The sequence below is a fragment of the Lipophrys pholis genome (assembly GCF_963383615.2).
Source record: "Lipophrys pholis genome assembly, chromosome: 11".
Classification (NCBI taxonomy): Eukaryota; Metazoa; Chordata; class Actinopteri; order Blenniiformes; family Blenniidae; genus Lipophrys; species Lipophrys pholis.
The window spans coordinates 19132938-19157984 of record NC_137631.1 but is presented as its reverse complement, the minus strand read 5'-3'; the positions used below and the strand labels follow the sequence as shown (position 1 = coordinate 19157984).

General features: G+C 40.7%; 4 protein-coding genes across 7 annotated transcripts; 2 read left to right on the top strand and 2 right to left on the bottom strand.

Annotated features, from left to right (window-relative positions):
- Window positions 1–286: 286 nt before the first annotated feature.
- tspan3a (tetraspanin 3a) lies at window positions 287–5084 on the bottom strand. The gene is made up of 7 exons (XM_080476101.1): window positions 4731–5084; window positions 2938–3129; window positions 2697–2771; window positions 2412–2513; window positions 2144–2296; window positions 1907–1990; window positions 287–1044 (listed from the first exon to the last, which is right to left on the bottom strand). Exons 1-7 carry the CDS (start codon window positions 4791–4793, stop codon window positions 952–954), a joined length of 762 nt encoding a protein of 253 aa, XP_080332227.1. The 5' UTR covers window positions 4794–5084; the 3' UTR covers window positions 287–951.
- Window positions 5085–6139: 1055 nt separating this feature from the next.
- On the bottom strand, window positions 6140–6979 carry ch25hl1.2 (cholesterol 25-hydroxylase like 1, tandem duplicate 2; the record flags this gene model as incomplete). Its single annotated transcript, XM_080474798.1, has 1 exon — window positions 6140–6979. The coding sequence occupies one exon, from the start codon at window positions 6977–6979 to the stop codon at window positions 6140–6142; it is 840 nt and encodes a 279-aa protein (XP_080330924.1).
- Window positions 6980–15215: 8236 nt separating this feature from the next.
- On the top strand, window positions 15216–24190 carry LOC308117239 (uncharacterized protein). Of its 4 annotated transcripts, none has more exons than XM_080475983.1 (13): window positions 15316–15446; window positions 15978–16094; window positions 17036–17653; window positions 18170–18229; window positions 18310–18362; window positions 18457–18601; window positions 18711–19078; window positions 19167–19395; window positions 19483–19597; window positions 20462–20573; window positions 20656–20767; window positions 21089–21201; window positions 21350–24190. In XM_080475983.1, exons 3-13 carry the CDS (start codon window positions 17048–17050, stop codon window positions 21417–21419), a joined length of 1983 nt encoding a protein of 660 aa, XP_080332109.1. In that variant the 5' UTR covers window positions 15316–15446; window positions 15978–16094; window positions 17036–17047; the 3' UTR covers window positions 21420–24190. The 4 variants fall into 4 exon arrangements, with proteins under 4 accessions (XP_080332108.1, XP_080332109.1, XP_080332110.1 ...); XM_080475985.1 differs by having other exon boundaries at window positions 15341–15429; XM_080475982.1 differs by lacking the exon at window positions 15978–16094 and having other exon boundaries at window positions 15216–15446.
- Window positions 21356–24587, top strand: ch25hl1.1 (cholesterol 25-hydroxylase like 1, tandem duplicate 1). The gene has a single exon (XM_080475986.1). The coding sequence runs from the start codon at window positions 23545–23547 to the stop codon at window positions 24379–24381; it is 837 nt and encodes a 278-aa protein (XP_080332112.1). The 5' UTR covers window positions 21356–23544; the 3' UTR covers window positions 24382–24587.
- The last annotated feature ends 460 nt before the right edge of the window (window positions 24588–25047 follow it).

The window sequence follows — 25047 nt, the reverse complement described above, 5'->3', positions numbered from 1 at the left end:
GAAGCTGTATAAAAACCATAACACTGTTAATAGATTATATATACAGATATTTAGGTCAGCCTGTATTTTAAATTGAAAAACATCAAAGAAACAACAACAAAGGTACTACTTGAAACAAAGCATGTGCAGCTTGTTAAAAACTCATGTCCCCACAATTGAAACAAACCCAGACCAAAGCGTTTGAGCTCTTGAGTATTTGTTTATGAAAACGTCTTACAATGTGTCCAACGTGAGAAACACCTCGACCAGCATCTTCAGCAAATCAATTTATGACACAACACTCAGAAACCCAACCAAAAAAACATATTTAATTCAATTTTAAACTTCCATCTTCCGTATGTTTCACTGACATTCTAAGGTTTTGCCTTCTGCTTCACAGCAATTAAACCAATTCTTGGACTACAAGTCGACACTCAAGACAAAAAACAAAGGAAACTGCGAAGAGACAAAGTCCAGTTCAAAATTTCTACTTAAAATACAGTACCAAAGGTTCCATTCTTTAAATAAAAGTCCTAGGTAAAAGCTGGTTAAGATACATTGGTTGTGCACAAAGACACGCCGTGCTATTGATTTGAGCTGGAGTCTTACTTATTTGAGAGAACAATGCTGGTGAAAGGCGACATTTAAATCCTATGTGAGCTATCGAACCAGTAGTGAGGAGTAGCAGCAGTGGGGATGAGACGATACAAACCGTTCAATCAAATGCGTAACAGATTAAATATGTATAGAATAAAATATGCATTAGCTGAGCACGGAGTGCAGACTAAGATGAGAATGTCCAGATTAGGATTTTGGGCAGACAAACGTCGGCCTCTCAGGAGTCTGGCTGGGAGCTTTTTGGGAAAACCGGTTAAAAGGTGGTTCGGCTCTTCAGATTAGTAGTATAATATCATTTTCATGCGCTCACCAAAAGTGCTGCGTTACAGCGAGAAATGTTTTCCCCCCCCTCCTTTATGCAACAGTGCCTCCTGTGATGAGTAGTTCATAGGCGGGATCTCTGCTCCTGCGGCACAGGACGACACACGCACAGAGCATGCCCAGCATCTGCAGGGGGAAAATACATCCTGGTTAAAATCCCTTTTCAGGCCACAGAGGGCCTCAAGGTGTTGGTTGTATTGCTCGTGACTTAAACAATAGTTAGGTTAAACTCTGCTCGAAGCTATGCGGCGGGGGAGAAAAAAAAAAAAAAAAAAGTCATCTGCATGGAAATGTTTGCCAAGAACAAACTAACACAAACTCATCTACAATATAAAAAAAAGAAAATGACAAAAAAAGTTGCTCAAGACGGAGAGTGCCAACACTGCAGGGAACAGGTTTACTGTGCGTTTCAGCGCCACACAGTTTGACTTCTGTTTACTCCGTTTCAGTCGTCTGCCATTCGAATTCAGTACCAGTGACGCGTCAATCCTCTGTGTGACTGAAGGACGCTGAGAGGACTGTGTCCCTGTGGCTCGGTCAGTGGCTTTTGGTCAGTTTCAAAGTAAAAGAAGAGGATTTGGAAAAGGCTGCAGGGGCTGTGACTGTGCGCTCGGTTTATCCCGCCGCGTTCTCGTATGGATGAGAAAGTCTCCAACGTGATGACGTCACAACTTGAACCCGTGACTTCAACCTGAGGGTCGGCTGTCGGTGTTTGTTTAAGACATCAGCGCGACGTGTCAGTCTCGGCGTGTGACTACAGTTTATCAAGTGAAGCCGATTTCAACATGTAAATACTCCAATCATAAATCTTTAAAAAAAATAATAAATCATTTGGCACAGATCAAGTAATAAATATTCAGCTCACGGGCACAAGATTCACCTCAGGGAAATACGTTTTTTTTCTCCATTCAAGGTGCCTTTAATGTCACTATTACAAAGTGTGACAACTCGCGTAATGGGAGACGATATCTGGACACTATTTAAATACCTGGATGGCAGCAAATGTCAGTGTGGTCCAGATGACGTACATCATGATCTCCTTCAACTTCTCTACAACCAGAGCTTTACAACCCTACACACACACACACACACACACACACACACACACACACACACACACACACACACACACACACACACAATGTTCATCCTTATTCACACAAACCTAAAGGAAGTTCATGAATTAAAAACTCAGCTTTCATTCATAAGACAATTGACAAAGTACTTCTTGGTAGAGGTCTTCAGGATGAGTTAGGGACCCTGTGCAGATCCCAACATGAGCTTGGCAGCAGCTGATGGGCACGCTGTTGTTTTTGGACTCTTTGTACCAGGGTGTATTCTGCCAGTCGGAATAATTGTGGATCCCACAACACTGAAGCTGAAATGGAAACAATGAAAAGTCGAGGGGGCGGCATCAATTATTTGCAAACTGGCCCAGGAGACAAACAATACCAGAACGCGGGCGGCGGAGGAGACGGGATATTTGTCCTCACCTGTCGCTGAACATAGTCGATGGCGCGGCTCTGCGCGTTGCTGTTGGTGCCGTTGTACTCATCGTAAACTTTCAGAATGGAACCATTGACCTCGTCTTCAACCTAAATATTATTAGGAGGGTTAAGACTGTACGTCTGTTGGCAGGCCATTCAACACAACACGAGACAACGTCGCAGCAGACGGAAATTTCTTGGCTCCTTGTCACAACCTTGGCTGACGGTGAGCTCCATCAGAAAGATCTGCTGTGTCACTTCAAGTGTGTTGCCTGCATTCGAATGTCTCACCTTTGCTCTGTAAATATATCCAAGAACCACCACAGCCACTTCTGTCATGAACACCAGCAGGAGAATGACGACAAACTGTGGATTGTATTTTGAGATGGAGGACAAACAGAGCGCAGACACTCGATAAAGTGGATTGTCAGGTGACTGATTACTTCTGTTTTTGCATGTCGGTCAAACGTAAACACATCCTGACTAAGTCACCGGCGCATTAAGATAGCAGCCGCCAAATCAGTTTACCGACCGTCGTGAGAGCACAGTGACTTTCTCTCACTGTCGCACAGCAGCCGATGAGCCCGATGATGAAGAGGAGCGCCCCCACAGCGATGATGATCACCGCCGGGATCAGGGTGTAGACGTCTTCGAAGAAGTGGTCGTAGTCGTCGTACGTAATGAAGACGTAGGCTCCAACGTAGCACAGGATGCCAGCAGCAGCCTGAAAGTGACCGGGGAGAAAAAGAAGAAGAAGAAGAAAACGTCACCATCACTGGCGGAGGAGACGGAGAGTTTGGTGTGGGTTCTGTAAGCAGATAGAAATCTGTGTTTCACCAACACCAACATTTAACAGTACTTCTTATTTCACTAATTTCATTTGGCAATAGCAGGTTTTTTTTTTACAGACACAGTTTTACATTCAAAACATGACATGGCCAGATCACATACTGCAGGCTAAAATGTGTTTATTACAATACTAATTGATCAAGAGAATGAAGTATAAACCAACTAACCAAGAGTTCGATTTCTCTGGAGGTCCACCAGCCTATATGCTTCCTGCTTCAAAACAGCAGGTTGGAATGAGTGGCCTTTACCAACTTATTCTGCTGAGCAGATTTATGGAGACACATTCAATAGATTCAGGTCTGTGGGAGCAAAACGACTCCAGGACCTTCAACTCTGATCTACAGGACATGAGTACAGCTGCGGTACCAAGCAGAGAGGCTACGCATACATTATATATTTATATTAATAAATCATATTTTGGAACCAAGTAGGGAAATTGAGGGCAACAGTTTCACCTTTCGCTGACTTGAGGTCCATGTGTTATTACTAAGAGAAGTGGCTTATATTCCAAGAGGAGAATCTTATCACACCTTTATGAAAGTGAACATCTATTCTTTTTCTTTGATGAGAATGAAATGAGCTTTTAACATTGAGGATGGAATCAAAAGCAGGCTGCTTATAAGACTTGCTGCAGGTTTTTCCAAATAAGAGTTGGTATCATCCACAAAGTAAACCACGAAAACTCGCTTTGCTACAAATATTGACAGAAAGATAGTTATTGGCGTTACACTGCTAAATGTTTAATTACATTGGTTAATATAAGCAATTCACCTGTACCGATTAGTTAGTTTCAAAGCATCTTTCTTATAAAAACAATAAAGTAGATTAGAAGTTTTCTCTCTTAAAATGTTCAAACTATTGCCAACCAAATGGATATCTAATTATTTGAAAAAATGTTTTTGTCAATTATGACTTAAGTATAATTTGAATCATGTGATCTACTTAAGTGTGCGCAAAAAGGCATACATGAAATATTACATTCCCTAAAAGTACTGAAACGCAGTAATCGGTTACTCTGGTCACAATATTTTATTTTATGACGAGTAAAACTGCGCACCTGTAAAAGCACAAGCGCTTAAATGACGATTCAATGACTTTTACCATGAAGAAAACTACGGTGTGTATCAGTGCTGAAGTGAGAGGTCTCAGCGGTCCGCTGGTGTTTCTGATGATCTGTCAAGTCAACTTCAGCAACGCAGTGAACACGCGCTTCAGTCCACTGCGTCAAAACAAACCCAACAACCAGCGGGAGGAAGGGTCGTCTGCCGCAGCCGGACGGGGACACGGGGACACGGGGACACACACACACACACACACACACACACACACACACACACACACACACACACACACACACACACACACACACACACACACACACACACACACACACACACACACACAGCTAAGCTGCTACGCTAACGGCTGCTGCGCCATGACGCATGTTTCAAAAGTGGCGCAAAGCGGCGCACTTACCCAGAAGATCAGGTTCAAGAAGACCAGGACTGTCTTCGACGACGTGATGCCACACTGCCCCATCTCCGACACGGGCTGCTCGCGCTGTCTGAGCCCGGAAATGATGCGAGGTTCTACTCTGACATGACTCCACCAGCTGCTCCACACACCGCTGACTCAGTGTGTCAGTGTGAGTGCGTGCGTGTGTGCGCGCAGCGCAAACTCAACAGCTGTAAAGACGCACAGGCTCACCACCGCACGCACTCAAAAAAACATCGCATGTTAGAAGGTGAATCACCAGCATGTCTCGCATCGAACACTTGCAGCTAAAACAAAGTATTTTATTGTGATTTGATCATAATAAATTAAAAAAAAAGCACGTGGACGTATTCCAAAATTGCAATGGCAGTGTTTTACTGACATCTACTGGTATGTTCAGATTTGGATTCGTTCTGTCCTTGCGTCTCAAAAAAAAAAAAAAAAAGACATACAGAGGAAACGTTCATTCTGAGAAACATTTATTTGTTTTAGATTCATCGCAAATATTTTTGCAAGTATTTTAAAACTTTTTTTCTTGGTTCATTCTTTATTATTTTAACTCATACTTCGTGAGAAAAAGCAAACATATTACAATGTATCACAAGACCAAGATGTCTTTTAAACCAGAAGCCATGAGTATCACAAAGTACATTTTGTGGGGCAGTGGTTAGGACTGAATGTAACTGATTTGAATCCAAGTACTTTGCGTGTTTATTCCCCTGATAGTGTGTATTTGCTCTGTGATGAAATGGTGGCCCATCATTCCTTCAGCTATTGTTAGCAGGGATCAGGCTCACTGACCTGGGACCCTAGGACCTTGGAAAAAAAAAAAAAAAAAAAAAAAAATGCAGTGAATACAAATAAAAATACAGATATAATGTTATTTTTTCTCAAACAAAGTACAAAGTAAAAAGTACCTCTCTGTTGAAGGGCAGAGCTGGTAAGAGTACCAAAGCTGAACCTGAACAGGACGCCAGTTCATCACAGGGCAACCAAACAGACAGTCTCAAACACACACATGCATTGTTCATACACAATACGGTCGATTTAGATTTATGCTTGTCTTTGGAGTGGAGGAATCCAGAATATCGAAAGAAATCTTATGCACACCGACGAAGAACGTCTAAACTCCATACATAGAAGAACATGTATGGTTTCTTTACAGATGCAAATCTAATCCTGAAAAACTCAGAGCAGCTAATACCACAGCCCCAGTCCAGCTCTAAAGAGAAATATGAAGTTTTAATAGTGAATGAAGCAAAGAAAAATATTTTCTCATTATCAACCGTAGCACGCAGTTCTTTCAGAAATAACACCGACAGTTGTTTTCTGTGTTTTTCTTCCTACTTCATATCTTTGTATTTGTTCCATTTGACAAGCAAGTGCCGACTTTAATTCATAGCTTTAACACTGGAGAAGCTCAAATCAGCATGTGTCCCAAATATCTTGTCCCAGTGACTGAAGTGTGGCGCAAAGTTGGTATTGGGTCTCTGATGGTGCACGTCATGTTTGCTGGGCCCTCCATAAATGTCAAACGGTATCAGACGCGACGTGGACCAGGGAAAATCATAGCCACAGTGATCCTCAACGGAAACATACACATGTACCACCATGAAGACCCACGTGGTGAGCAGATGGCATCTTAAGAGCACAGGATTCAGGGTGGTCCAGAAGCCCACTGTGACGAGCTCCCACCCGCCGAGGCACTGAGTGGCGAGGGCGAAGGGCGACGAGTATTTGTGATGGATGGCGTGGAAGGTGACGTACAACCAGCGGATCCTGTGGTGGAGCAGGTGCCAGATGTAATACTGGAAGTCGAAGAGCAGCAGGTTGCTTATCACCCCGGCAATCAGCTCCAACAGGGATGGGGCCTGGTCCGGCAGGTCCACCGGGGGTCTCCATGCCCACTGGGCCACTGAGGCTGGGAGCACAAGAAACACATGGTTGTGCAAGGTGACGCCGGCACAGTGCAGCAGCGTCGAGGCTGTAGGCCGGCGGCTCGGTTGCATTTTGAATTGCTGTACCCATCTCCACCTGTCTCCCACGATGTCACACACAAGGAAAGGGATGCAGATGATAAAGTAGGAGGAAACCGTCAGCACAACGGGGAAGAGAGGAGATCTCAAGTAGTCCCTGTAGTTGAGTCGCAGGTTGTCCCATATTGGCTGCAGCAAGTTGTCTTTTCCTAAGGTGTTTATCCAAGCGTGTGCCTTCGTATCGGCAAGATCCATCCTGAAGTAAAGACCACTATACCAATTGTGAGGAATGCAGTTGATTCAGCCAGAAAGAACAATATTGGTCCTGTGGGTGGTGCGTGCTCGTGCCTCACTCTCAGTGTGGTGTCAAGTGGCAGTGGAGCCAAACAAATTATTCATTCACCCGGGGGTCACAGCTAGAGCCGGCCTCATGCCACATCAACCGCTTCTCCTGGGACGTTGTGGTAATTCAATTCAGCTTGTTGATATAGCGTCAAAAAAAACATTGTCACCTTAAAGGGGACATATCATGCTAAATCCACTTTTTTAGCCCTTAAATGCATTTTGTTGCGTGTTTAGAAGTACAGAAAAGTTCAAAGTAGTCTCTTCAGGTGCTCCGTTGATATCTTTATATTCTGTTTTGCTCATATTTTGCAATCTGTTTCGATTTTTCTATTCTCTATTACGTTTTTTGAACAATGACGTCACAGTATTCGCAGCGGAACTGCCAAATTAGGACATCGACACTTCGAGCAATCCGCCATTTTTGTTTCTCGCTGCGATTTTGTAGTCCAACCGAAGTTACGAGAGGATAAGTTGAAATGTTCGGTTGTTGGATGTAGTAACCCACAAGCTTCGTTACACCGTCTCCCAGCATCAGAACCTTTTCGAAGTGCCTGGTTGAGTTTTATTTTTCACAGAAATGTACCCACATCTGTGGGTAAGGTCATTTTTGTGTGCGCTAAGCACTTCAAGAATGACTGCTTCAGCAACCTCTGCCAGTATAAAGAAGGATTTGCCGAAAGACTTGGTCTGATTGAGCGGTCAGTTCCTTCTATCTATGGAGACGACGAACAGAGCACTTCGGTAAGCTGTATATAACGCTAAAAAGTGTGATGATAAGACGTCCCTGTCATTGTTTTGTTAGCATTAGCAGTTGCACCGTCTTCATATGTTAGCGCTGTGTGCTCGTTTTAGATTATAATGTAACTTCTGTGTTAAATAGTCGTTGTAATACAGGCAGTATTGTAGTAGTGGGCATACTGCCGTCAAGTGAGCCGGCGTTCGCTGAAGCAGCGTCAACTGAGCCCGCACTTGTTTCTTGCTGCGCTTTTTGTAGCGTCTTTTTGGTAAAGCACAAGGGAGTGTACGGCCGCAATGCTGAAAGGGAACCCTTCAAAATAAAAGCCCAGGAAGCAGCGATAGACAGATAGAGAGGTAGAAGGGATGGATGGATGAATGGATGGTCGGATGGATGGATCAGTGAAAATAAACCCTTCAACCCTTGTTTTCAATGAAAATTAATGTCTTATAGGTTTACACCTTATTTCACTTCAGTACAATACTAGACATGCTCCTTTATTACTACAAGCAATATGAAAGGAAATTACTGTAGAAATTTGGAGTAAATTGCTGTTAAACATAGGATCTAACCATCGAAAGTAATGGTCTCTTGCCTGTATTCAATTGGCCATAAAAATGAATTCCTTATAGGTTTGCTCCTAATTTCACTTCAGTACAATACTAGACATGTTCATTTATTACTACAAGCAATATGAAAGGAAATTACTGTAGAAATTTGGAGTAAATTGCTGTTAAACTTGGATCTGACCATCGAATGTAATGGTCTCTCGCCTGTTTTCAATTAGCCATAAAAATTTATTCCTTATAGGTTTACTCCTTATTTCACTACAGTACAATACTAGACATGCTCCTTTATTACTACAAGCAATATGAAAGGGAATTACTGTAGAAATTTGGAGTAAATTACTGTTAAACATAGGATCTGACCATCGAAAGTAATGGTCTCTTGCCTGTTTTCAATTGGCCATAAAAATGAATTCCTTATAGGTTTACTCCTTATTTCACTTCAGTACAATACTAGACATGTTCATTTATTACTACAAGCAATATGAAAGGGAATCACTGTAGAAATTTGGAGTAAATTACTGTTAAACATAGGATCTAACCATCGAAAGTAATGGTCTCTTGCCTGTTTTCAATTGGCCATTCAAATGAATTCCTTATAGGTTTGCTCCTAATTTCACTTCAGTACAATACTAGACATGTTCATTTATTACTACAAGCAATATGAAAGGAAATTACTGTAGAAATTTGGAGTAAATTGCTGTTAAACTTGGATCTGACCATCGAATGTAATGGTCTTTCACCTGTTTTCAATTGGCCATAAAAATGAATTCCTTATAGGTTTACTATTTAATTCACTTCAGTACAATACTAGACATGTTCCTTTATTACTACAAGCAATATGAAAGGGAATCACTGTAGAAATTTGGAGTAAATTACTGTTAAACATAGGATCTAACCATCGAAAGTAATGGTCTCTTGCCTGTATTCAATTGGCCATAAAAATGAATTCCTCATAGGTTTGCTCCTAATTTCACTTCAGTACAATACTAGACATGTTCCTTTATTACTACAAGCAATATGAAAGGAAATTACTGTAGAAATTTGGAGTAAATTGCTGTTAAACTTGGATCTGACCATCGAATGTAATGGTCTCTTGCCTGTATTCAATTGGCCATAAAAATGAATTCCTTATAGGTTTGCTCCTAATTTCACTTCATTACAATACTAGACATGTTCATTTATTACTACAAGCAATATGAAAGGGAATCACTGTAGAAATTTGGAGTAAATTACTGTTAAACATAGGATCTAACCATCGAAAGTAATGGTCTCTTGCCTGTATTCAATTGGCCATAAAAATGAATTCCTTATAGGTTTACTCCTTATTTCACTTCAGTACAATACTAGACATGTTCATTTATTACTACAAGCAATATGAAAGGGAATCACTGTAGAAATTTGGAGTAAATTACTGTTAAACATAGGATCTAACCATCGAAAGTAATGGTCTCTTGCCTGTTTTCAATTGGCCATTCAAATGAATTCCTTATAGGTTTACACCTAATTTCACTACAGTACAATACTAGACATGTTCCTTTATTACTACAAGCAATATGAAAGGAAATCACTGTAGAAATTTGGAGTAAATTACTGTTAAACATAGGATCTAACCATCGAAAGTAATGGTCTCTTGCCTGTTTTCAATTGGCCATTCAAATGAATTCCTTATAGGTTTACACCTAATTTCACTACAGTACAATACTAGACATGCTCCTTTATTACTACAAGCAATATGAAAGGAAATTACTGTAGAAATTTGGAATAGACACAAAACTAATCATAAGAGTGATACATACATGTCATTATCACACACACAGAAATATAAAAATAGGAAAAAGAAATGATGAATAAAAGAAATAGATACAATAAAAGGGGGGATCTGTCAGGGTGGATCGTGTGTTTATCTGAATATTCCATAAAGGGTCGCCAGAAAGTGAAAATCTCATCTTTTCCCATTTAATATAGGTCAGAACCTCATGAAGCCAACTATTATGCGTTGAGGGAAGGCATGTTTCCACTTAAATAAGATAAGACGTCTCGCTAGTAGCGTTGATGAGGCCATTACACGACATTTAGCTGCCGGCAAGCTCGATATAGAGAGGGGAGGGCATCCAAAAAGAACCGTGCATGGGTCCGGGTCAAGGTCCAGGTCAAGCACCACCGACAGTGTGTGAAAGACCTGATGCCAAAAACCAACAAGACTAGGACATGACCAAAACATATGCGTGTGATTAGCAGGTGATTGAATGAACCTGTTGCAACTGTCCCTGACAGAAGGGTAAATCTTGGCAAGTCTAGCATTAGTGTAGTACACTTGAAAGAGAACTTTGCATTGCAGTAGACCATGCCAAGCACAAATTGAAGAGTCAACACTGAACAACAAATGTCTACAGTAATTCCCTTTCATATTGCTTGTAGTAATAAATGAGCATGTCTAGTATTGTACTGAAGTGCATTAAAGAGTAAACCTATAAGGAATTCATTTTTATGGCCAATTGAATACAGGCAAGAGACCATTACTTTCGATGGTTAGATCCAAGTTTAACAGCAATTTACTCCAAATTTCTACAGTAATTTCCTTTCATATTGCTTGTAGTAATAAATGAACATGTCTAGTATTGTACTGTAGTGAAATAAGGAGTAAACCTATAAGGAATAAAGTTTTATGGCTAATTGAAAACAGGCAAGAGACCATTACTTTCGATGGTTAGATCCTATGTTTAACAGTAATTTACTCCAAATTTCTACAGTGATTCCCTTTCATATTGCTTGTAGTAATAAATGAACATGTCTAGTATTGTACTGAAGTGAAATTAGGAGCAAACCTATGAGGAATTCATTTTTATGGCCAATTGAATACAGGCGAGAGACCATTACTTTCGATGGTTAGATCCTATGTTTAACAGTAATTTACTCCAAATTTCTACAGTAATTTCCTTTCATATTGCTTGTAGTAATAAATGAACATGTCTAGTATTGTACTGTAGTGAAATAAGGAGTAAACCTATAAGGAATAAAGTTTTATGGCTAATTGAAAACAGGTGAAAGACCATTACATTCGATGGTCAGATCCAAGTTTAACAGCAATTTACTCCAAATTTCTACAGTAATTTCCTTTCATATTGCTTGTAGTAATACATGAACATGTCTAGTATTGTACTGAAGTGAAATTAGGAGCAAACCTATAAGGAATTCATTTTTATGGCCAATTGAATACAGGCAAGAGACCATTACTTTCGATGGTTAGATCCTATGTTTAACAGTAATTTACTCCAAATTTCTACAGTGATTCCCTTTCATATTGCTTGTAGTAATAAAGGAACATGTCTAGTATTGTACTGAAGTGAATTAAAGAGTAAACCTATAAGGAATTCATTTTTATGGCCAATTGAAAACAGGTGAAAGACCATTACATTCTATGGTCAGATCCAAGTTTAACAGCAATTTACTCCAAATTTCTACAGTAATTTCCTTTCATATTGCTTGTAGTAATAAAGGAGCATGTCTAGTATTGTACTGTAGTGAAATTAGGTGTAAACCTATAAGGAATTCATTTGAATGGCCAATTGAAAACAGGCAAGAGACCATTACTTTCGATGGTTAGATCCTATGTTTAACAGTAATTTACTCCAAATTTCTACAGTGATTCCCTTTCATATTGCTTGTAGTAATAAATGAACATGTCTAGTATTGTACTGAAGTGAAATTAGGAGCAAACCTATGAGGAATTCATTTTTATGGCCAATTGAATACAGGCGAGAGACCATTACTTTCGATGGTTAGATCCTATGTTTAACAGTAATTTACTCCAAATTTCTACAGTAATTTCCTTTCATATTGCTTGTAGTAATAAATGAACATGTCTAGTATTGTACTGTAGTGAAATAAGGAGTAAACCTATAAGGAATAAAGTTTTATGGCTAATTGAAAACAGGTGAAAGACCATTACATTCGATGGTCAGATCCAAGTTTAACAGCAATTTACTCCAAATTTCTACAGTAATTTCCTTTCATATTGCTTGTAGTAATACATGAACATGTCTAGTATTGTACTGAAGTGAAATTAGGAGCAAACCTATAAGGAATAAAGTTTTATGGCTAATTGAAAACAGGCGAGAGACCATTACGTTCGATGGTCAGATCCAAGTTTAACAGTAATTTACTCCAGATTTCTACAGTGATTTCCTTTCATATTGCTTGTCGTAACAAATGAGCATGTCTTCTATTGTACTGATTCAGATTAGGTGTAAACCTATAAGGAATTCATTTTTATGGCCAATTAAAAACAAGGGTTAAAGGGTTTATTTTCACTTTTGTGTCTGTACAGATATTGCATTCGATCCATCCATCCGTCCGTCCAATTATTTTGTCACTCTGTCTTTCTGTCTGTCTATCGCTGCTTCTTGGGCTTTTATTTTGAAGGGTTCCCTTTCAGCATTGCGGCCGCACGCTCGCTTGTGTTTTACCGTAAAGGCGCTTTTAAAAGAGCAGCAAGAAACAAGTGCGGGCTCAGTTGACGCTGTTTCAGCGAACGCCGGCTCACTTGACGGCAGTGTGGGCATGGATGGAGAAGTTAGTGTAAATATAGTAACACACCATTGCGTTACATCCATATGAAGACGTTGTTCTGCAGGTGCATCATCGTCATTTTCATCTGGCTCCGCCGGGTCCGACTCTGGCTCCAACATGTATGGCTGGATGGACAAATCTTCCGTTGTTGACATTTTGTAAATAATGTGTGAATATAAAGTTTCTGCGCCGCTAGATAATTGTATCTGTTCTATCAAACTACAAAGATGGCCGAACAGGGTGGAGTTGAACCGAGTGTCACCTCTGCAACCTGGAGAGGATGCGGGGTATGAAGTGTGTCATTTGCATTTGAAGAGACCGCCCCAAAACGAGTTGCTCTCAGAAGCGCATCAGAAAAGGGGTAGAAAAGGGGCCTGTGGAGCTCTAATAATGAGGAATTCAGACCCAAGCATTGCAGTTCCGCTTTATATAGACCACAACTGTATGATTTATATGTAAAAAGGAAGGATTTAAAAGCATGATATGTCTCCTTTAAGGCACAAATACAGACAAAAAACCAACAAACAATTATTCGACATGAGCAACATATGGGTAAGAGTAGAAAGGAAAAAACAACTTGCTCTTACCAGGAAGAAACCTTTGCAGAGCAAATTACCCACAGTATACTCTGTATGAGTCCAAAAAGACCTTAGAGGAGAATCGATGGAGAAAATAGTGTGTATATTTTATCTAGTCAGTGAAAACCATCAGTCTTGATCATTATTGGGTCTACGTGTCTATGTGACCTTAACACCTTGACGCTCAGACTTGCAACCAAGAACTCCTTTTGCTTATCTTTTTTTTTATTTTTGTTTATTTATTTATTTTACTTTGCTCTGTAAAACTTTATTTAAAAATGTTAGAAATAAAAAGTAAAAAAAAAAACAACATCCAGGATGTATTGGTCACCGACAGTTTGGAAAAGCAGGCTTGAAATCCGAGGTTTGCAGGTTCAACTCCCATGGTCAACAGGCTACCGGTGAGAATGTGAGCAACACCTCTGACCCCCAGCAGCCCACTGCAGCTCAGGTTAACTCTGAGATCAGAGAAGGGGATCTATAAATCTTTCTTTCTTGTTTATTATTAAAGCAAATTAACATTTGTTGAAATAAAACTCCTCACTCAGTTTTAGCGAAAGCGTTGAACTTAACGGAACATATACCGAAGACTACATAAAGCCTTCGTTTAATTGAAACCAGGTGATCAGACTGCTCAAGTGATCACTGGAATCATGGCGGCACGCTGAGGTCAGCAGTCTCACTCCCACAGCGAGATGGTGGCTAGACCCGCTGGCCGACGCGCCTTTCTTTGTAGAATTTGTCCGTTTCTGCCAACAAAGCTACCGCTGGCTAAGTTGACCACACAGAGGTCATGTTCATTGTAAGAGGAATTAAGGTCAATCTGTATTCGAGATTGGCCAAATCCGTCTCAAACAAAGCCACGGCGAGCCAAACGTTGAACGCCTCGTAATGACATCAAGCAGTGGGTTGGCAGGGTGATTGGCCGGTCAGCACTGTCGCCTCACAACTGGGAGATCTCACTATGAGTCTTGGTCAGGACATTTCTAACTTGACCTGCATATGTGTGTGTGTGTCTGTGATAGAGGTTGTGTGCGTTTTGTGTTAGCCTTGTGACGGACTGGTGACCTGCCCAATGTGTTGCCGTACCTTTTCTTTTGGTGTCGGACTGAAAGGATTCAGCTCGCCCCAGATGTACTGTACCGTGTATATGTTTGCACATTGCATATGTTCACAATAAAGATTTTGTTGAAAACATTGAGACATTTTATGCAGATATATGAAAACAAAGGCCGACCACTGACAATGCAATAGTCAAGTATCAAATGTGTTTTTTTGGGGGAATGCTTTTCACTTTTACTTGAGTATGGTGTCATTTATTTTTTTTTTTTACATCCGCCAAGGACACACTAACATCATTGGTGTATATTTGTTTGTCTGTCTGTATGTCTGTTCGCAAGATTACGTCAAAACTACTGCACAGATTTTGTCGAAATTCTCAGATTTCTTTTCTGACTCCAGGTCAACCTTTGGTGGACGTCAGAAATCTGATTGCTCTTGTTTGTTTGACAAATTCACTTTGAATCCTTTAAGTGTATTTGCAGGTCAAACAAGTGTGTGTGTGTGTGTGCGTGTATGCTTGTGTGTGTGGGTGTGTGTGTGTGTGTGTGTGTGTGATTTTCCTGACACATTACACCCTCCCAAACTCCAGAGGGCGACAAACCCTCATAAGCTGAGGATCTTTTTAATAGCTTGTGACCAAACTCTTCATAACCCTCATACTGTGCAGTGTCGTCCGTCCACGTCCTGGATATATTTGTGATCCTCAAACACCAGCAACCGTTAGTCGCTTGTGAAGTCGTAAAATTCCTGCGCGGTGTTTGGCATAAATTCAGTTGACAGAGAGTGAAGTCCTTTTCAAACGATCTTTCTAAGCTTAAAAAATCGGGTCAAAAGCTTCAGCAGGAGGTTTGTGATTATCTGAGGTAATGCCATGTTTCTCTTTCAACTGTAAATGACGAGCGCAGTGTTAGAAACAGAGATTCCGAAACCGCTTGTGAAGTTTAGCTATCTTAGCTTAGAAAGCTACTATATTACTGTTATTGTGAAATTTGCCAGCGTCAGATCGAAGTGTTTCCACTTATGGTTTGGTCGTTTAACCCAATGTATTTCAACTCTCGGTCAGTCATGTGTAGTAATAAAACGTGATCAGGTTCCTCATTTTTATCCTAAAGTGAGCATATGTTGTCAAATGTATGTTAATTGTATTTAAAAGTATGGTTAGTAAAACAGTGGGTTTGAAATCGGTGGCCTCATGTGTAATACATCTAAAGTATATGAGCGTTTACCAGTTTTAATGAAATTGCATTTATATTCCATTATATTCGAATTGATTGTGATGCACCAGTATTAATAAGAAAAATCACCCCAAGTGAGACAGCTGTTCTGTGACCTGAGCACATCCAGGACCTCTCAGAATTATTTCATCCACCCGTCCATCCGCCTTCCATCCACAGGCCTCTTTTTCCAGTGCTGGGTGCTGCAGCCGAGCTCATTGATGGGATAAGATTCACTTTGGAAAAGTCCTCAGTTCATCACAGGGCAAACACAGACAGTCACTCCCATTCACACCTGTAAGCTTTAAGGAAAACGTGCAGACACAGCACACATAAGCCTGGCTTTGACTTGAACCCACAACTTTTCTGTATGAGGCTGAACTGCTGTTTAGAGCTTTCCTAAACACACTGTGCTAGAAAGTTTCTATTAGCTTCTAATATATCATGTGGATAAGTATTTCCCAGGCATTTATTACATGTCAAATGTTCAAAATGCCTTTGACATGTCATTACAGATACAATGTCATTATGAATTGTATTAAGTTCTCTTTATCATTTTTACTATTTAATTATTAGTTGGTACTGTTGTACTTTAACTGGCGATCTCAAAAAAAAAACAAAAAAAAAAAAATCCAGCTTTCCTTTGGTCAAAATGTAACTACAGGCAGAGTCAACTGAATTTGTTCTAGTCACAATGACTTTGCAGTTTTCTGGATTTACGATCCACAAACACATGAATTGTGAAATGAACTGCGTTTTCTGTTAGTGTTGTTGTAGATACTAAAATGGTCATATAAAGGTTGAGTCACTGTTGTTTCACATGCAGGAATGCAGTATATTATGCTATGTTCAAGATTTTGTCTGCTTTAATATAACATGGTTAACGAGTTATATTCTTGAAGCCACTCTAAATCAAAAGCTAAAACCCTCATTATGAAAATCTGTAAGTGCTCTGAAGTGCTCACAACCAATATGTGAAACGGGACCCTTTAAACACTAGCATTTGGGTGGCTGTTGATTGTAAGAATTGTTTTTACTTTGGCCTCTTTGTTAAAAAAAAGAAAAAGTAAGACATCTGAGCTCAATATTTTCAGTTTTGTGTAATAAATCAAACTTTCCTGAGGTTTCACCATTTGAATTAAATCCTGCAAATAATTAACTTTTTTTATGTTTTTTTTTTTTTATTAGATGCAACATTAAATACCTCTAAAAGTTATGTTTTGCCTTTCTTCATTCAGGTGTTGGTAACAATGGAGAATGGTGGTGGAGAGAAGACTGAAGACGTTGAATCCAACCCTGCTCTGAGTACACAACCGCTGTGCCGTTTCTTCTCTCAAGGACGCCACTGCAATTTTGGGGAGAGATGTAAATTCGTACACGCTAGAGGTGATGGCAAGATCCATGAAAGGAAAGCTGTCCGGGCAAACAACCGGACTGAGGCCCCGCCTACAACCTCACCTGGTGGAGAAGTAGGCCATGGGCTGCCTCCCCTACATAAAGCCGTTGCTGCGCCAGCCGCTTCACGCCGACCCTGTCGCTATTTTATCTCGGGCCACTGCACCATGGAGGACAGATGTCGATTCTGGCATCCACCACAGCTCCCCTCAGTGGATGATCAACCTGTTTCTGTTCGTCGTACCAGGCCTGCACAAAAGAGTGCGCCGGTGTCTCGCCCCACCGCGTTTCAGGACGTGAAGCTTTGTGACATGACGGACAGCATCGCCAAGCAGCTTCGAGAAACGGAGATCCAGCAGCTGAAGAAGCGTTTTCCCACCGATCAGCTGATTATTCAAGAAAGAAGTGATGGCAAAGTGACTTACTACCGAGTAACTGTAGAGGCCACTGATCCTGACTGGGTAAACACTGTTTGTTTTTTTTCTTGTGCCGAGTGTTAAAAGCAAACCAAAAAAAAATTAATTTCTTTAATGCATTGGAGCTCGGTTTGGATTTAAGGAGCATCAACACGACACTTATATATTGTAGTACAAGAGCATGGCAGCCAAGAGATTAGAACAATTCATACAACACCATGAGATAAGCTGTACTCATTTCAGTTTGGTTGTGTGATTATGAATTAGGGCAGGATTTCAATCTGTGAAGTTAAATCACAGGAGACTGAACTAAGCTTTTTTCTTTTTTCTTCAAAAAAGAGAAACGAGGCAAAGTGGCACTCTTTTGAAATAAGTCACCCTGTGTAGAATAAACCTCAGTCAAAAGTTCCACTGAATTTCTATGAAGTCACTCTAATATTTCAACTGTAGGTTGACCAAGAACCATTTTTCGAATACTTTTAGTGCTTTTGTTGGTGGTTAGGTTACAGAGACAGTTACTTTTCATCTAATGATACTCTAACTTTGCATTTTAACTTTCAGCCTTTTGATCTGAAAGCAATTGATATCATGATGAGCTTTCCAGACAATTACCCCCAAGAGGTAAAGGCTTCCCTTATTACTTTGGTTTTCTTCATGGACATAAAATAAATGACTGACGTGTTTTGATGTGTTTCTCACAGATTTTTACATTGGATGTCCCACTGGATCAGGACCTACCACCGGTAATGGCAAGGTAGCATCTTTACTTTCGAGATGTTTATATATAATCTTTTATTTGACTGGCAATAAAAGTAATATGCTGTTTTTGTAAATCTTTGACCACGTAGACATGTGCAGCAATCATCACTGGAGTGGCTTCAGGCCAAGCATGCCACCAACCAGCTTTTGGGAAAAGTGGAGCTGCTTTTTCGACCTTTTCTTCGCTGGCTTGATCGCAGCTTGGAGAGGCTGTTCACTGAAGGAGCCAGGCAGGTGAGGCTGAACCCCTGTGACCAGCCTAACCCTAACCCTACCAAGTTGGGATTGTGTGTCTGGCATTTGCTGTTATTGAGATGGTTTTTTTTTTTTTTTTTTCAATCAGTTGAAAAAAGACATTGACTTGGAGAAAGCTGGACTACAGTTTATAACATATCAGGAGCTCCAGTCAACGGCGTGTGAAAAGTCCGAGCCTGCTTCAGACATGGCTGCTGCGGACGCAGATAAAGATGCCTGTGACGCGAGAGAGGCAGAGTGTCCAGATGATGAGGTGCCAGTGGAAGGAGAGGAACAGCAGGAGAGCGTCGAGTGTGATGAAGGGCAGCTGCAGGAGGAAGCGAGTCGTCTGGTGGAGAACATTAAGATTAGGGATCCTCGCAGAGGCACCGAGGTGAAGCTGCTGGGTCTGAGGCTGGGAGAGAACACCGCCACTGTATTCGCCAATCAGATCACCGTCTGTCTTCAGTGCAGTAGGTGAGGAAACTATAAAAAAATAAAAGTTAAGTGATTCATTGTCAAAGTGAAAGAAATTGTCCCTCATCGGTGTCTGCCGTTTTTTCAGGTGCAAGGTGACTGCAGACCTGACGCTCAACGGCAGGACACCCTGTGCAGCTCAGTGTGAGAATTGTAATGCGAGCATAAATGCAGCATTCAGGCCATGCATGCTCCATCATTACAGTGATGTTCTGGGATACTTGGACCTCCACAACGCCACCCCTACCGACCTTGTACTTCAGGACTGTGAACTCAGTGTCGGGTGCCTCAGCTGCTCGCTGGATGGCCCTCTGCAGGTAGCCAAACAGCCCCGTCCTACATCAGCACTGGGTGATAAACCCTGAATTTATCTAAAACTATTTCATTTGTGCCATTTTTTCCAGAATATCTTCTATGGAAAAGCCAAGGAGTTCAATTGCGAACACTGCCACAGCAAACTCAGCATCTTGGCCGAGAGCACCAGATTCCAGTTTATCCAGCCTCACAGCAACAAAACAGGTCAGGGCTCACCTACATTTGCTCTCAAAGGGGTTAGTAGTGGTCTAATTCTATATCTCACAACACCCAGCTGATATAGTTGGCTTTCTGACCAATCTTACAGAATTGAATAACTACCATTCAGTGGCTTATTTCATTGGATTGCGTCAGTCGTGCATTAATCTGCATGTTTGATGTAATTGCTCCATTGTTGTGTGGGTGTGTGCGATTGACATTGTAAAGTGCTTTGTGAATGCTCAAACAATTGAAAAGTGTGCCATGTAAGTGAAATACATTTAGTGTGTGTGTGTGTGTGTGTGTGTGTGTGTGTGTGTGTGTGTGTGTGTGTGTGTGTGTGTGTGTGTGTGTGTGTGTGTGTGTGTGTGTGTGTGTGTGTGTGTGTGTGTGTGTGTGTGTGTGTGTGGATCCATGCGCATACGTACTGTATATACAGGAACATATACAGTAGAAACTTTAGAATGTAGTTCAAACAGTGAAACCTCAGTATGTTTTAATGGTATTGACCGAAACTGAAATTATTAAACCTTTTTTTTTAATTTCCTAAAATCTTATGAAAAGACATTATCTTAAACTTCACAAGGTCAGATGCTCTTGTTATTGTTTTAACAGGAGCACTTAATGATCTCAAGTAAAATAGTTAGTAGTTATAATTTATAATATGGGTTGGATGTACAGATGTTACATATATGCATAGAAAGGATTATATTTCCTTATTTTGTTTTGTAAAACACTGGTGAAGCAATTTCAGATGCATTTTACAGACTGAAATGCGCAATATAGTATCCCAGTTAAGATATGTATACAAATCAACCTGAAAAGCCAAATTTAAAGTGATGTTTTTCTCTTCTTCTTTTTTTTTTGCAGGTCCAACTAATATTAATTACAAGACAATCCGAGATCCTGCTGTGCAAAAGGGGAAGCCACTGCCTGAAAAAGGAACATGCAAACATTACAAACAGAGCCATCGGTGGCTGAGGTATCAGCTTCCACTGTGACCCTTGAGACGTGTGCATATCAAATTTAGGATTGAATGGCGGCTCTGTACCTTTTGCTCTCAGGTTTCCGTGCTGTGGCCGGGCTTACCCCTGTGACGTGTGCCACGATGAGAACCAGGACCACCCCATGGAGCTCGCCTCCAGGATGATTTGCGGCTTCTGCGCCAAAGAACAGGTGAGTTAGAGATCTGCACTTTATTTACATTTAAGGCAGTTCACTGGGGAAAGAAAACCAAACAAACTAGCCAACAATCAAAAAAGCTAAGAGCACATAAATAAATCCAATAAATAACTCAATTTTCCTCAACAAAACTGTCCCCATAAATGTCATTGTAAAACTGATTTATGTGTATTAAAATAATAATATTATAGTAGAAGGAGCTCCTCAAATATTTGAATGTGTTTTGTTTTTTTCCAAGAGATACTCAAAAGAAAGTACAAATAGGAGCTTTTGAAGGTCTTTTGGTTGTGATCCTCCACACCCTCTGTGTTGCAGCCATACGGCAATGGAAAACCTTGCATCAGCTGTGGGAGCATGATGACAAGAGGAGCGCGCTCCTGCCACTGGGAGGGAGGCCTGGGATGTAGAAACAGAGTGAAAATGTCCAGGTACAGCTCTAATGACATCAGAGCAACATCATCCCCCCCCCCCCCCCCCCCCCAGTTGAATTGCTGCTATTTGAGCAGTAGAAAGATTTCAGAATGTGTTGTGGTGATGAGCCTGTTTTTTTTTTTTTTTTTATTATTTCCTCGACAGAAATGACCGACAGAAGTACAGCAACTCCAACAAAACGATTTCCAGGAAGGCAGCCAGTGAGAAGAACTAGTTTGGAGCCGTACTGCATGAATAATGGACAATTATTTCAATGAAATAATCTATTTGCTGAATAAATCATGTCAATGATCGTTCAGTGTGATGACTGTTTTTAATATTTAGACGTGATGAATGTTGGAGAAATTTGCCCCATTTTTTATTTTTTTTTTTGGAGACTGCCATTTAGTTGATTTTCATATTGGGTTCAAGCCCTTCCAAAGCGATAGAGGAAATGCATGCAGGTCATTTGATCCCATTACTGAGTTGGCACCCAGCCAGCTTGTTAAGGTAATCCTCTAATAGGAGCATATACGGTTTAGACGGGAGGGAGATGTTGCCCAAGATCAGTTTCTCTTCACCTTTTTTTCCCCATTCTTGGAAACTTTTCAGTTTGTGGCTGCCTCCCAAAGTCCTGATTAAGCACTTCATACCCGGTCTCAACAGATTTTTATAAATCGATTACTGTACCAGTCTTCCCAAGCAAGTGTTTTCCCCTCATGACTGAAATACTCTTGGGGTATTGCTCCTTGCAGTGGTGCCAGCTCCTCGATAATTCCCAAGTACTTGCTGACTGCACAAATCTGAGAAAGTGGGTTGTGTCCCAGACATCACGGCTTTAGTCCAGAGCTGAAAAAATGATGTTTGCTTCCTTTTGCCACATTTCCCATTTTGTCCTCAATTCTTACTGTTACATCAGATATGAAGGGGGACACCTTGAGTTGGTTTCTTTTTTTCAGGACATATTAGTCCGCAGATTTCATCAAACACTCTTTTATGAGCTCTCTATTGGTGTATTGCTTATTGATTTACTGAGAGGGGTGTCACAAAACTGCTGCTTCATCAAGGAATGTGTGACGTTTGGAAAATTCTTGCTGATTTCTTTGAACCCTTAAACAGCGCAAAGCAAACTTCACACAATAAAATGGAGGGTTTTACCTTTAACCTGTGGAACATTACTATAAAGTAATTAAATTCTACATTCTGAATCAACCTTTTTTAAACTTGGTTTTGAGGGTTAATTCATTATTTATATAGCATACATGGTAACAGCATCTTTATGGGACAAATCATGAAATCATGAGATTGTAGCTTTGTTTAAGGAAAATAATGAAAAGAGATGCAACAAGATAAATCTGTTAATTCAAATAAGAAGTTACGAGAGAGTAAAACAAATTCAAGACAACTTGGCCATGACCTTAATGAAGACATCACCAAAACAGGCTTCACTGTGGACATGTTGACTGCTGTACATGGTCAAACTTTTACGGAAGGCGAGTTTCATCGGAGATGACTCATGAAAAACAGCAGAGCTCATTTGCCAGTAGAAGAAGAAAACAGACTTTGAGGCACTTTCAAATGAAGTTTGGACATCCCAGACCTCAGCATGACGGTGACACACAAACAACATGCTGAAATACCATGCACAGCAACTCTTCAAAACCATCTGACTTAATGCTGCAAGGGTCCGGGGCTTTCAAAAGAAAGAAATCTTAAGTCTCATTATAGAGTTCTTTACAAGCGTGCAAATATGATTTTGTAAACCTCGAATCAAACAAAGATACCAACACCTTTTCCCCCACTCTGTGATATCTGGTAGCCCCCTTGGACACCAGGGTGGGAAGCATCATATTAATGTAAATGTATGTCCCAATGTTTTGTGTTGCATCAGTACCAAAAATATTGATACAACTTTCCATGTAATGTGGATTATTTGATTCATCCATTCATCTTCTACACCTTCATTCAGTCACTTGACAGGACCCTGGGCAAACAATCACACATAGAAGGAGGTTTGTGTCTCAAACTAAGATTGGAAAGCAGAAATATTTGGGGCATTGAAGATTATTAAAAAAATTTTTTTTAAATGTCTGTGTCCTCCTTTCTTGTCGAGACTGAAAAACTAACTTTTCAGCAGTTGGAAAAAGCTCTGTGTTTTGTTCTGTCTGACACATGTTCGTCTTTTGTTAATCTGCTTGTAAGGGTTTGTTTGTAGATGCGGACCTGCTGAAAACCTAAGCTGCTGCTCTGTTTGACTGAGAACAAAGCTCCTTCACTGGAAATCCACTATATAAGGCAAACGTTTGCTTGGATCATTAGAGTTGCAGCAGCAGCAGCAGCCTTCATCGAATTCAGCCGAGATGATGAACATCACAGAGCTACCGCTGGAGCTCCTGCCCTCCAGGAACTCAGACCGTCTCCTGCAGCCTCTGTGGCATTACCTGCTTTTTCACCACCGGGCCCTTGTGTCGTCTCCATTTTTTCCTGTTTTAGTGGCCTTTTCCAGCTACTTCCTCTTCAGTGTACCTTTTGCTATACTGGACCTCTTGGGAGAAAGGGTGCCGCGGTTCCACCAGTACAAGATCCAGCCAGACAGGAAGCCAACAGTGGCAATGATGATGAGGAGCTGCCGAACAGCTTTGTATAACCACATCTTCTTTGTTCTACCCTCTGTAATACTCAGCATGTTCATTCTGCCTCCACCCATAATGCCACAGGATGCTCCCACCGTGTCCAAGGTATTTATTGATGGACTGGCTGTGCTGCTCGTCTTTGACACTCAGTATTACTTTTGGCACTTTGTGCATCATAAGCATCAGCAGCTGTACCGCTGGATCCACGCAGTCCACCATGAATACAACGCACCTTTCTCGTGGTCTACTGAGCACCTCAGCATCCCCGAGCTGATGACCGTGGGCTTCTGGAGCAACCAGGACCCTCTTCTTTTGAAGGTTCACCCACTGACCACATGGTTCATCACAGTCTTCAGCATCTGGATGTCTGTAGAGGACCACATAGGCTACGACTTGCCCTGGACTCTAAACCACCTGGTGCCTTTCGGACTGCTGGGAGGCGCACCGGCTCATGACATGCACCATCAGAAGCCAAGCAGCAACTATGCACCTTTCTTCAGTCACTGGGACAGAATCTTTGGCACTGCCTTGCCTTTGAAGAAAAAAACGGCAAAAAAACAGTGAAAAGCAGTTTTGTAAAAATTGTAAATTGTTCATAATTCTCTCTACACTGTCACATTATTGTCCCTTGTAAAGTTCATTATTTTTGTAATAACTGTTGACTCGTTAATTGCATTGCACTTGCCGGATTCATAGCATGTTTTATTTTATGTCACCTCATATTGAGACTTGTGTTTTCTGTCTTGTCATTCAATAAAAGCACCACCACTGCAAACAATCTGATACTTCTCTTCATTTCTGTGGAATTCCCAGTTGACAGAAACGCACGCCAACAGACTAAATAAACTCCTTAACCCTTTATAGGGCACTCATTGAAATACTTTGAAATTCAAAATTTCAACTTTGGAGTGTTATTTGGGGACCTAACATGACATAATTACTGTTTTAAGATTTTTGACAATTTTTCATTTTCATGGAGTAAAAATGTACATAAATGAAGTTACCATATTTGGGTCCTTGCCTGTTAATGGTAAAAAAAATATCCAAGAAGTTTGTATATAAAAAATACAAGGAAAAAACATACAAGTTGAAAGGAACATGTATTTCTTTAAAATTAGAATAACTTTTAGAACAATACAACATAAGTGCTGATACAGACACCTGCCAACTTACATAGTGTAACTTTAGATAACATTAGGACACTTCTTGAAGTAACGAACAGATATGCTC

Excerpts from the sequence above, each read along its gene's own strand:
- tspan3a (XM_080476101.1), bottom strand. The coding sequence starts at position 4,793 with ATGGGGCAGTGTGGCATCACGTCGTCGAAGACAGTCCTGGTCTTCTTG. Across the intron at positions 1,991-2,143 it reads CTGAAGACCTCTACCAAGAA|GGTTGTAAAGCTCTGGTTGT; the intron begins GTACTTTGTCAA and ends GTGTGTGTGTAG. Across the intron at positions 1,045-1,906 it reads TGACATTTGCTGCCATCCAG|ATGCTGGGCATGCTCTGTGC; the intron begins GTATTTAAATAG and ends TTCCCCCTGCAG.
- LOC308117239 (XM_080475982.1), top strand. The coding sequence starts at position 17,048 with ATGGAGAATGGTGGTGGAGAGAAGACTGAAGACGTTGAATCCAACCCT. Across the intron at positions 18,602-18,710 it reads TCACTGAAGGAGCCAGGCAG|TTGAAAAAAGACATTGACTT; the intron begins GTGAGGCTGAAC and ends TTTTTCAATCAG. Across the intron at positions 21,202-21,349 it reads AACAGAGTGAAAATGTCCAG|AAATGACCGACAGAAGTACA; the intron begins GTACAGCTCTAA and ends TTTCCTCGACAG.
- ch25hl1.1 (XM_080475986.1), top strand. The coding sequence starts at position 23,545 with ATGATGAACATCACAGAGCTACCGCTGGAGCTCCTGCCCTCCAGGAAC.